This window comes from Chenopodium album, chromosome 3 (assembly GCF_948465745.1).
Source record: "Chenopodium album chromosome 3, dcCheAlbu1.1, whole genome shotgun sequence".
Lineage (NCBI taxonomy): Eukaryota > Viridiplantae > Streptophyta > Magnoliopsida > Caryophyllales > Amaranthaceae > Chenopodium > Chenopodium album.
The window spans coordinates 845,339-858,294 of NC_137836.1; the positions used below are offsets into that span (position 1 = coordinate 845,339).

General features: G+C 36.4%; 2 protein-coding genes across 2 annotated transcripts; both read right to left on the reverse strand.

Moving 5' to 3' along the window:
- Nucleotides 1-2,003: 2,003 nt before the first annotated feature.
- LOC145621674 (putative nucleoredoxin 1) lies at nucleotides 2,004-2,609 on the reverse strand. The gene has a single exon (XM_081676359.1). It carries the CDS (start codon nucleotides 2,607-2,609, stop codon nucleotides 2,004-2,006), a length of 606 nt encoding a protein of 201 aa, XP_081532485.1.
- A 1,068-nt stretch (nucleotides 2,610-3,677) lies between these two features.
- LOC145609759 (uncharacterized) lies at nucleotides 3,678-12,078 on the reverse strand. Its single transcript, XM_081665233.1, has 12 exons — nucleotides 9,986-12,078; nucleotides 9,746-9,880; nucleotides 9,477-9,621; nucleotides 8,404-8,688; nucleotides 7,706-7,952; nucleotides 7,213-7,379; nucleotides 7,011-7,121; nucleotides 6,844-6,895; nucleotides 6,612-6,721; nucleotides 6,245-6,373; nucleotides 5,509-5,598; nucleotides 3,678-4,524 (listed from the first exon to the last, which is right to left on the reverse strand). The coding sequence occupies exons 1-12, from the start codon at nucleotides 11,344-11,346 to the stop codon at nucleotides 4,003-4,005; spliced, it is 3,354 nt and encodes a 1,117-aa protein (XP_081521359.1). The 5' UTR covers nucleotides 11,347-12,078; the 3' UTR covers nucleotides 3,678-4,002.
- Between the last annotated feature and the right edge of the window lie 878 nt (nucleotides 12,079-12,956).

A 12,956-nucleotide genomic window follows, 5' to 3' on the forward strand; every position in this document is an offset into this window, starting at 1 on the left:
TCGCCCTATTTATAGGGTCATTTGGAATTGCCCCTGATTAGGTCACTGAACCCTAATCATTGGTGGGCTGCGCCGTATTCCGGCTTTCTCGGGATTTGGGCCTGAAGGCCGCCTTTTCCCCTTTATCTCTGGAATGACACGTGTCAAACAGGGATTGGTCCATTTTGGACCAATCTGAGGCTGACACGTGTCACCCTCTGATTGGACCACGTGGCAGGGTAAAAATACCCTAAACAAGTTGCTCCCAGGATTCCTTGATTTCTTTCAAGAGCTTTATCCTGAAGTGACGGCTCAGATATTGATGACCCTTTTTCTTGAATTGACATGACCTAGTTAATCCTAAAACTAACTTTTATACATGACAATAATGCCTATAATCAGCTTGTTTTATACCTTATCTCTACCTAGTCTATTCTTCTAGATTGACAAAAGTAGAAATTTTCCCTAATGGTTTCTGGAAATTTTTTTAATGATGCCTTAAATCAAGTAGCAATTGCCATTCTAAAAGATATGAGATCAAGGAGAGGATGAGATTGAAGTTGCTTTAAGTAAGGCAATGCCCTTTGATCTTATTGAAACAAAGAACATCACAAATTGACCCTGAAAATTGTCTAGCATGATAAAAAAAAACTCCGAGACAAACATCAATGATAATAGAGAAGATATGAAGACGAACAACTCCGCTTAGATAACTTACCATCCAAAAACTGAATCCTTCACCCCCAATAACTGCATTTGGCTAGTATACAGTAGAAAAACTAAGGAGCTATTTGTCTCAAAATTCCAGAAAGCAAGAAGTTTTGCTTCATATACCAAATGTATGCGAAACCAGGGGAAGAGGGTAAAAAAAGGTACATCACAGAACAAAGCTGCTACTTAAATCAAAGCTTTAAAACTATTGCATGAACTTGTCATTATATATTGATATGACAACCTAAAAAAACAACCAGTTTTAGGGGGTATCATTTTTACCCTTCACTTGTTGCTAAATTACTTAAAGTAAAATATTATACCCTTTGATAAGTGTCATGATGGGGCTAGATTTTCTAAGATGTCTAATATACAACAGGGTGTACCATGCATAGGATGCACCCCAAAATCATTTTTAGCTCGTGTCGGTGTATGAAAAACCCATGTATAAAATATGAAATGCTCAAACTTAGCTTGTAGCTTGTGAAACCAGCATATGATAAAAAAAAAAAAAAAAAAAAAAAAAAAAAAAAAAAAAAAAAAAAAAAACTCTAAGAAGGATGTTCTATCATTAAATTAATACACAAATCACTTATCATTCCTACTTTATCATGCAACCAATACACCTTAAACTACCAGAACACATCCCTCCTAAGGAGTATTATATTGGAACAGAGGCATACAATAGCAACAACTTTAAAAAGCACTTTTAGTATATATATCCTAGTCTGGGGACAAATTACTGGATGGTTGGATGTAACTCTGGAATATAAAAGATCTAAATTTTCAGTTATGTATGTCTTCAAAACTGACTGTCCTCACACTATTGTGTTAATCTATCTTTTCTATCCCATAACTTATACAAGTTAACTATACAACCAGCAGCTGTAGTGTGGTGTTTACTTTTATCAAGGACCTCAAAAGATATGTCACAACACTAAAATATTGAGTAATTATATTGGATAGAAAATAGCATAATATATTTCATATCTTTTCTATTCTTCACTCTTTCGTCTTCCTTTTATTCAATTTAATATTCCCACTTTCCCAGCCTTTGTTGTCTCTAACCTTCAATAATGGACAAAGGCATATGATTAAGCCACAACAATATCTAATTCCCAATTGCATATGATGTCAAAGAGAGATTGTGATGAAATGAAAAATAGCCCATCAATAAAGAAACCATTGGGACATCACTCAATTAGAAGATGAGATAAAGAGATGTTCTATAATACTGACAATATTATCTAGTCTTTACCCTTAACTCTCCTCCACACCTCTTCACATTAATCTCCAAGAAATAGTGTAGATGGCTACTGATATAACCCTGAAACTTTTCTATAGTGATCTAAAGTTTTCCATCTCGGTTCTTCATCTGCTTTAAGTTCCTGCAGCTTCTCATCAGTGAAGGGAAAGGCATCGGCTCCATAATCATGCACAAACCTATTTCCATGAAGTAGAATGTTCTTCTTCATATCCGTACCCTTCTTATCCAAAATCAGGCATTGAAGATAATCGAGTTGAAGGTAGTTGCATATAAAATCTCGACGCTTCAAGTCCTCAAACGGTATTACAAAACAAGAAGGGGGGAAAGCCGACAAGAAATGATCGAAAACCTGCTTGTAATCAGCTAGTTTCTTCATCTTTACAACCACTACCATCTCAAAATCCACACCCAAAGCATAAAGTTCGAAATATGTATTTAGTAGAGACTGAACCCCCACTGAATCCCAATCTCTACGGAAGAAAGGAGCATGAAAACAACAAATCATCAAGTATTTGTCCTGAATCGCCTTGCCAATTTCCACTTGCTGACCGTCTTTTCGAACAAGGTAACCAAGCTCATTTGAACCAGCGGACAAGAGCATCTTAACATCCAAACTCTGGCCAATCTGAATAGGAGATAACTGAGAAACCATGGCATTGATATCATGAGAGTATTCGGGTTTGACACATTCAAAAATCGATCCTAGCTATAGGTCATGTCACTGGTGGAAGGCAAGAGTTGACAGGCCACATATTTTTCAACAGCCTTTGATAAGAATGTAAGGCGTCGAATGAGGTATTGTGCACAAGTTCCTTGAGATGAGCTACTAAAAGAGACATGAAATTGGGTTCTCCAACGAGCATTGTTTTATGAGCAACGTCGAGAAAGAGGCATATATATGTGCGACGGTGATAGTCGTGGAATGGTACGACAACGGAGGACATAGGAAAGTGACGGAGTGGGTAAGTGAAAGTATAAGCAAACAAAGAGAAGGTATTGTTTACCCTTGAGATCATTCAAAGCAACTTCGCCAGACATTCGATAGAGATGATCAATCTCATTCATACAACTCAACAACGGTTCAACCCTGCCTTCCCATGCCCCTGATGCTGTCTCATCACCATCCATCTCTCTTCTTTGTAAACAAACAAACAAACAAATATCCAATCAATTTAACCTGTATGTTTTAATATGAACATGGATATCAAAGTATTTTCAAATCAATCAAACCAAATTTCACTGAAATTTATTTGGAATACAAACTCTAACCTCAGATTGTTCGGTTGCTTTTTCTTTGCCTAAGTTTTCAGAGAATTTGTACCCCAAATTGAACTTCACAATGACATTTCTGCAAATCAAACATAGCAATCATCGATCAATTAACTATACTAAAAGCAAACCAAATAGTGAGTGATGAGAATGTACGTGTAAAAAACACTACCTATAATTTCGAGTTCTATTTATTGTCGACTAAAAATACTTGTCGAAAATTGGAATATTGAGAAAGGGGAAGGAATAGAAATTGCTACGTCTTGAAACCTTTATGAGTAAGAAATTAAGAATATTAGCGGACAATGATGCTAGATGATTACGGGGGACATTATTTACATATGTTTAGTGAAAAATGTACGTGTAAAAAACACTACGTATCGTTTCAAGTTCAAGTTGGGGTCATTGAACAACTCCGTCTAATGATTTCTTAAGTTCACGAATAAATCAGTGTGTATATTAGTACCATAAATTAACAATTATGTATATTCCGTACATAAGTTGATACGTCCTCTACATTCTTTCTAAGTGAGAGGTTGGAGGACATGTAACGTCCTTCATAATTAATATACTATCTCCATTTCGTATTACTCGCAACTTTGGGTATTATTGGTGAAATATAAAATATTCCAAAGTTGTAACTAATACGAAACGAAGGAAGTATAAAACTAATATTCCAAAGTTGTAACTAATATGAAACGGAGGTAGTACAAAACTAATCACTTTATAGACTGAAGTACATTTTGTGACAACTTTCTGGCCAATCAAAATAAACTTTAACAACTCTGAGATGAGTCCACCTGGTGCCACAAAAATTCAGCATAGGCTATGTCCTCTTCTACCCCTGATACCAGACAATTCACTGTTGCAACTTCATCGTCTTCATTGGGAACCTCTTCTACCACGTCTTCTACAGCAGTAAGGTCAATTGCTCTTCCCTCCTTGGCAAGTTCGGTTAAGGCCTCACTCATTGCACGCTTCGTTGCCGGCCTATCCCTTGGCCCATATCTTGGGGCAGGTTCCACAAAAGGCAAACAAATATCATCTAAATTTGGGGCGTTATCTTGACTAGTGACCTTAATCTTTGGTGGAGGAAAGACAAATATGATACCAAGTTCATAGTTGCAAACATGAAGACTAGAAACTGAAGGTTGTTCTTCACTTCTTCCACTTTTTAAGTTGCTAGACGGGCTTGAAATTGGTCGTCCCCAAGCAGCAGCACTCATGTTATGTGACCCACAATAAATCCAGCCAAATGAAGATCCATCTTTATTTAATTTGAATCGCCTCCTCGCTACCTGCTTGCAAAATTACTAGTGTTACATTTAAACCATTTTCAGTCCGCATTAAGGGGCGTCAGATTAGAAAATCTTTAATGATTTTTTCAGGTACTACAAAGACATTACATCTTCATGTGATGTTGTTGTATGTTCCAGTCTGATCACTAAAAATTAGAGCCTTGGCATATATCAAATTCAAGACAGAGCTAGGCATAGGAGGGACTTGTTCTCTCTTGCAACCAATAAACAAACTATGGCATATAGAAAATTTTTACATTGACAATCCAAAAGGAATCCCCCTGTTAAATTTCTCCTCCAAGAGCAACAACAACGGTATGAACAGCCAAACAGCATCATTTGTACTCTCTTCTCATCCTAATCTATCACTGCCCTCAATCCCAGTTAAAGTATACTCTACCCCTGCCCCTAAAATTCTTATATCTCCAGCATTAATATGTTCATGCTGCCCACCTTACTTTGGTGTCTAACTGTTCTAGCCTCCAGATTCCAGAGTCAATCACCACTGAGCATCCATCCTTATCTGACCAATCCTCCCTCACTACACCAAATCAAATAACTCTAGTTCCATAGAGTTCTGTTAGTTGTAAATTGAGGCTGTTCAAACTGACCATTACTTTGTCCATTCACAGGCTCACAGCTACTCCTGACTTCTTTTTACACGGAAGATGGGAATAAAAAAAGGGGGGAGGGTGCTGTACAGAGTCATTTCCAAAATAAAATGGTGAAGGCAGATATATTTTGACCGGCATATAAAAGGAATTAAGGATGCTGTACAGAGTCATTTCCAAAATAAGAATGAAAACAACACTGACCAAATGGGGAATCAAAATTAAATAATGGTTCAGTATTCTGGTCTCTGGATGCCCTCTCTTCCCTTATTTTCCTTCTATTTATAGCATTTTTCCTTCTTATATTCTGTCTCTCTTCACTAAGGTTCATGCTCAAGCTACTATTAACAGACTAATGAGAAAGTGTTTTTACCTTGACATGCATAGGATACCCAACTCTTTCACCGGGTTGAGGAATGGCATCATGGAGTATGTTCACCGTCTTCAATCTTTGCCATGTTTTCTGGACAAAATGAAATTTGAAAAGCCCCATTATACGAAAACCTTGGTATATAGCATCCTTTTTGATGTTGTGAGTGGAGCAAGAAAAAACTCCTTAACTCTATATCACATGAACATTCTAATGAGAAAAAAATACATATAAGAAAAACAAAAGGCAAATCCATATTATTTCTTATTTTTCTATTTGGGCAAAAGTCAGAAAGGAACAAGGGATCATACGAAATTTATATGAATTCACAAGCAGCTCAGACTTTACAGACTTGATGATGACAAGAAGAAAATAAGCTATGCACTTTCGATGATAATATGAAATAGTTTCAAACCCTAGTGTTTCTTTAATCACTGAAACAAAGCACTCTGGTTTTTACCAAACCAAATTTGGCGTGTACTGAAACAAAAGCACTCTAGTTCGCAAGGGATGGAGGAGGAAGATTTTTGTCAATGACTACACGGAATAATCACTTTTGGTTCATGTAGCTGGCCCCACTTATGGGATTAAAGCTTTGATTGAGTGTATTGACCCACTTGCAATAAACTAATAATTGGAAATGCCTAGTCAGATTTTGTAGTTACTTCAAACATGCTTAATCAAAATCCAATACACGTTAATGAAGAAAAAAACAGAAGAAAAGTCGCATGTTTCATACCTCTGAAAAGCAAAGGAGGTGTTTTGAAGGTAGTATTCCGCAGTGTGCACTCTTCACTCTGTCAATGGTTGGGAAAATTACTCGTATGGATGGGTTCTTCAATTCATGGGTAGTATTCCAACGACCCCACTGCCAAGGTTATCATAACAAAGCTAAGATATGAACAAGGATTAAAAAAACAGTAGAGATTGCTAGTTTGATACTATAACTATACACACATTATTCTTAAAGTGCTAACATTGGACTGAAAAGCTTAAATGGGGGAGGTGGCTTAAAAACCAAAAGAGGCCTTTCACTTCCAACAGCTAAGTGTATAAAGCAGCATTTCAATTGAACTACCAAGTCCAAAATAGAAAAGATATTTCACCTCTGGATCAGATTCTTCTGAGTCATAAAAATTTTGGGATCTCTTACCAGCAGCTGCGGAAAATGCTGCTAGAAACTGTGCACTGACTGAGGTTCCTATAGACGAAGAACCTGAAAAGTATATAGGAGTCGCCAACAAAATAAATAAATAACAGAATACTTTTAAAATTCACAATAAATTTTGATTCTTACAATCATTCATGAAAAGTTCTAAGGAAATTCTCAAAGCTTACCGTAAATGAAATCAGATTCCAAAGGTTCAGGCCACTTATATCGATGTAGCACCTGAAATGGGCAGCATCTTAGTCAACAAAGGTACGAGAAAATAACAAAATCCATTAGCAGCAACATTAAGCACAAGGAAAGCACAGTTTTTCATTCAAATTCTTTAAAATATTACCTCTTCCAATCGCCTCAGTCCAGTACATCTCTGAAGGGAGGCAACAAGAGAACAAAATGCAACAGCATGTTCAGGATTCACTGTCTTTGGCAAGTCTAAAAAGTTGGGCCCCTGTAGGAGTCAATACGTTTTAAATGACCAGTCCAAAGCTATACATGCAAATATAACCAAAAGATTTTTGATTAACATTAAAATACCATGCCTGAGATACATGAAGAATCAGTTGCACTTTTAGGCTGTTTTCTCCAAAAGCAGCTGCAAGAGCTTCCCTGGAACACAAATGTCCACAAAATCTAAAAAATCCAGAATCCCATAATGGGGAAACCCACTTTGCCACTGCTCGGGGAAGGAATCCGAGTTGTACACAATCTAGGGAAAGAAACAAGAAGAGAATTCATTAGACAACAACAACATATGTTAATAACCTAATGAAATAAGCAATAACACCGTCCTTGAAACAGCGTACTATTAATACATAAACTTTGTTCCAGATTTCCAGATAATATATTATCATCCAAACTCTTGCTCAAACAAAACTGGAAAGAGATATTAATCAAACATATTGACCATATTAAGAGGAAACCCAATCATGCAGATACTTAGCATCTATTGAACTCAATGGAGCCAAGCAGAGACATAGAACTTCACATACATGAGTGCACTCACATTATTAGATTTAAAAGTATGTATCTAACCTCCTTTAGATAGCTCCGTGGAGTTAGAAACAACAACACTCACGGCATTGGGATCCGCAGGTACATTTTTTTCTCTTCTTAGTAGAATCTCTGACACCCCACATACAGTAGAATTGTCAAGATAAGAAGCCAGTTTCCTAAGCTGTATACCATTTGTGTCAACTGCTGTCCGGAAAAGATGACTTAAACCAACAACAGAAGCTTCAACAGAGCCAAGCAACATTTCACTGCATTTAAATTTACAGTACTGCCACAAGAGAAAAATCAAATCAGACTGTCTTATAAAGCACAAACCAGATACGTGAATAAATTAGAAAAGCTGAAAAGGGATCCAACATGAAGCCTGATCGTATACTCATCAAAGCATCAAGCCTGGTTCCAAATATTTCATTACAAATCATTGATCAAGACAAAATTGGAATCATTCTCCAGCAATACAATATGAATAAGATAAGGTAGTATGTAGTATGGAGGGACTATGAGTTGAATCTGACTATTAATATATTGAATCAATATAAAATTAACTAATCAAAATGTAGAAAGTCTACATCTTATCATTGATGCATCTTGACTACATAAAATCAGTCAAATGGTCATTGACTCATTGGGTAATAGTAACAGACTGACAGTGAACACAAACATCAAACCTCATAAGTAGAAACTGTGTGGACACATATTGTAGTTTGAGATGAACTTACTGGTGAAGCTGCAGACAGGGATTTATAAGAATGAATTCCGGGAACTGAAGCAACTAGATAGCCGTTAGCCCCAGAAAAGTCATACTTGGTCAACTCAACAATCCAGTGGGCTTCACTAGGAACATCATTTACAAGAGTTGCCATGAATCCTGCCAACTGAGCAGAAAAATCGGAGCTCAGATCATTATCCGTACTTCGGTTAAGCCGATTGAAAAGGGATGTGCATTCAGGGGATTTTTTGTGTGGGAAGTCTTGCCACCAAATGGTGTTGGTTACACTCTGCCACTGCAGATTCAAAAAGAAAAAGGTATTAAATGAGATTGCAAATACAAGAGCATAAAAAAAATTATAAATTAAGCTAACCACATACTTCCTCCATTTTTTGATAGTTGCAACACACACTTATTCACGGTATTTAAGAAAAGTGGGATTTACATGATTTAATACACTTTGAAATGGGATGAGAGGTTGTTAGGCGTTAATATAGTGGGCCATGAGCTTTAAAGAAGGGAAAGAGTACACCTTTCCCCTAAAATAACTTTCCAATTATAGTGTGTTGCAAGTATTGTGACATTTTCATTTTACTGAAGTGTTGAAAGTATTAAAAAATGGAGTAAGTATGTAGAAGGTGGGAAAAACTGAAAGAATTACAGAAGAAAGAGCTGACAGGGTAGCAGAATTCAATCTGTAATCATCAATTGCTTTACAATTTAAATTGGAACCAGATTTTTGCACAACAATTGAAGTTTCTTGCATAGTGGTGTGTGCAGGCTGCAGGTGTCTAAAATCTGAAAAGCTGTCCTGAGTAGACTGATATTAAAATAGAACTTATAGACTTCAAGTGCTAGGTAGGACATCAGCAGAATTGGTAAACATAATTATACAATGAAACAAGCTCTGATCTTGTTATAATTATCTTAAGTGTTGTTTCCTACTGAAATGAAAAAAGTCTTGAGGTTAGTTAGCCTTAACCAGTGTATACTATTTGATTATGAAGTGAAATCCCAAGGGGTTGTTTAATATGCAATGGCTTCTAAAAGGAAAACAAAATTATATATAAACTTAGTGATTACCTGCTTAGCAACCAGATTGGCAGACGTAATTATGACACGCATACTATCCTCTCTTTGCAAAACCAGCAACTTTGGATGATGACAACCAACGCCCCGATTCTTCCGATCCTTACCAAAGGCTATTACTTCAGGAAAAGGAGGGTAACTATCACAACAAAGAGCCAATACAGTACGTTGACAAATGTACAACATCAAGCAAGCACTTCAGGCTATTAACAAATATTCTCGTAACACTTATTAGAAAAAAAATTTGAAGGAGGTCAACTCACACTACAACTAGATTGGGGAAGTTAGGGTATGGCGCACAAGATCTCTCACTGGGGTCCCCGCTCCAGCATTTCTCAGTATTATGGCATGCCACCGTAACTGGCAGATGTGAAGGAATATCACAATATGACAAAAACCTGCCAGTAATGTAATATTAGACTAGTAATTAGTAAATCACAATATACAGCTATGACAAAGAGAGAAGACTAGCTCCACAGAAAAAGAAGAGCAAGACACTTTACCATTCAATATCACTTGTAAAGGTTGCAATAAACATTCTCAGTATGCTATCAATAGGGTGCAGGATTTCTGGTAAGGAAACAACTTTATTTTGTCTAGATGAACCCTGATGCACGCAATTAAGGTCATTTAAGTAAAAATTCTTCCCGGGTGGTGAAGGAATCTTCTCCTGGCATTCAGTCTTCCTCATAGCTTCACAAAGAGGAGAATTTCTCCCATTTATGCAGATAGGTTCTGAAGAATTATCAGTATTACCAGTACACATGTTTGGATATGAAGTGTGAGCTTTTAACATCGACGATACTAAATTCTCACTCAAAACTGTAGTATCTAAAGTTGACGGTTTCATTGTATCCCTCAAACCTCTTATGTCCTTCACAACAAGAGTCTCAACAGGATGTTGCTTCCCAACTACCACATTCGAAACACTCCTCGTCATGGTTTTGATATTATTATTTGGCTCAATGCCTTTGAATCTATTTCCCTCAATGACGCAATCAAATGACCCGCCAACAGAATAGCAGGAATCTATACATCGTCTAATATAAGATACAGGATCATCACTATGTACAATTTGATTGCAACAAGCAGAAAGAGTCTTTGCTCGTCTGACAACTTCATCACACTCAAAACTCAAGGACTTCAAATCTCTCACTCCCAAGGTGGCAAAAACCCTCTTGTTCACCTTACCCGGCAACAAGGGTCTAATTAACCTCGGCCTCTCAACCCGAAATTCATTAAAACCCGGTGTCACAAGCTCCTCTTGAAAAACAATCCTCCGAACCATAAACCCAATCCAAGAATTCAAGCCACCACAAACACCAATTGTGTTTCCACAAACAAGCATAACCTCATCTCCAACACACAACTCCACAGCCACACCCTCATTAATCTTAACACCATTAACAAACACTCCATTCAAAGAAGCCTTAAAACTATATATACAATTACAAAAAGAAAATTCTTTTTGCTCCATTATATTATTATCCTTAACAATTAATCTATCCCTAAATTGGTTAACAATACAAAATTTATCATTATTGCTACAATTACAAGTAGAAGAAGAAAAAACACCATTAAAGAGGTACAATTTCTTAACCAAAGAATCAAATAAAATCTGACAATGTTGCTTACTTACACGGGAATCATTGAATATGAAATGGGCGACCCGATTACTCCGCCCAATTGTGTAAGGCTTATCGGGTTCAAGCATTGAGGAGAGAGACTCGAAACCCCCAGAAATACTATCATCAATTTTGTGACCTAATTGAATTAGGTCAATCCAAACAGCAGAAATCTTCTTCTTTTTGCTTGAAAAATTGACATCGCCTCTGAAATTGATTCTCTTCTTGTTGGAATTCATTTGATTATTGAATTACAGAAAACCTAATCTAAAAAATTATTGAAGAAAAAGTAATGTTTGTGAAGTGAAAGTAAAAATTAATCAAAAAATGTAAGAAATTTAAATAAGAAAAATCAGGAATAGAGGATCACTGTTTATTCCCAGTTCATCTCTGAAATTTGGGAAATTTATGAAAAGGAAGATGAACAAAAATGGCCAAACAATTTTGGAGGGAAAAATGAAAACGAGACTATAAGAGGAGCCGGTATATAAGCTTCCCTAATACGCAAACAATTGTATTTTGACCGTAATTTCTAGCATAAGACTCTACACGGTACTCCAGTTTTATAAAACTACAGGAGTACCATACACTTATGTTATTTTTTTTTGCTAATTTCGAGTTTAATTTGATCTATCAAAAACTAAAATGGTCCCTAAAACCTTAATCGAAGATTTTTCGACATGTAAATTAATGTAAAAGTTGAATTAGGTTGCAATTTACAATTTTTACGAACTTTTAGGCTGCAATTTGGAAAAAAAAAAAATTTAAATGGCTGCAACTTGCAAAATACGAACTTTAAATGGCTGCAATTTGCAAATTTTTCTTTAATATATTTGCTTAGCTCCGTAATTGGAGTTGTCCATTCCACATTTCCACTTCACAATAGTTAAGATAGCCAATAATGCACTAATCAACACATTAAATAACAACCATCCGAGGTTCAAATTGCCCGAATCATGAAAGAGAGATGGAATTCCCACATCATCTACTTAATTATTACTATTATAACGATCTTTACCAACCAAAGTGTCACATATTATAGCCAACATTCTGGAAATGTTCTGTTAGGCGTTTGCAAAATGTTTACCATCAGCTACAACACGAGATAATTTCTACTACGTAAAAAGTATCCCACACTAATATCAGCTCAAAAAGCATGTGTTCCGCCCTTGATTGTCTACACGACAAGCTAATGAAGTCAAAATAGAGGGTCAGGAAAGGTACAAGACTCAATCAATCGGTAATGCAATGCAAATGATATATGCATCTTTTCTGGAAAACACAATTCAAATAATTTGCTATACCATGCATAAATGCAAAGAATTCTCTATAAGATCATTTATATACTGCGCATAAAAGCAAAAAAAATCTCTATAGAATAGTTGTTGAATCTCTAGGGAAATTATGCGACGAACAAGTGAAGATTCTCTCATACGATTTGTGATAATGTGCTGCATGCTCATATCCATATTATGCTTACTAATGCTAGTACTGCAATAGCAGATTAAAAGGACAGATTTTGGTACCCTATGGTCTTTAGTTTCTTGCCTGTACCTTCTACGACAACACTTGAGGTGAGGCCAACAGCTTTGGGGAGTAAAATACGCCTCGATGTCCTGACCTTGCAGAAATTCAGCGTGCTTCCTGGCAGGGAAGAAAAACGTAGGTGGTTCAAGTTTCTAGACTTCTGGTACAGAAACTACATGCAGAACTGAACCTTCTTTGCCACAACATAAAGCTGTAAATGATATAAGCAGTAAGAAAAAGCCCAGAACACCCTGTGAAACTATCTAATTTAACAAAGACAGTGGTCTTGGTAACAATAAACCAATAGAAAGAGCAAAGCCAA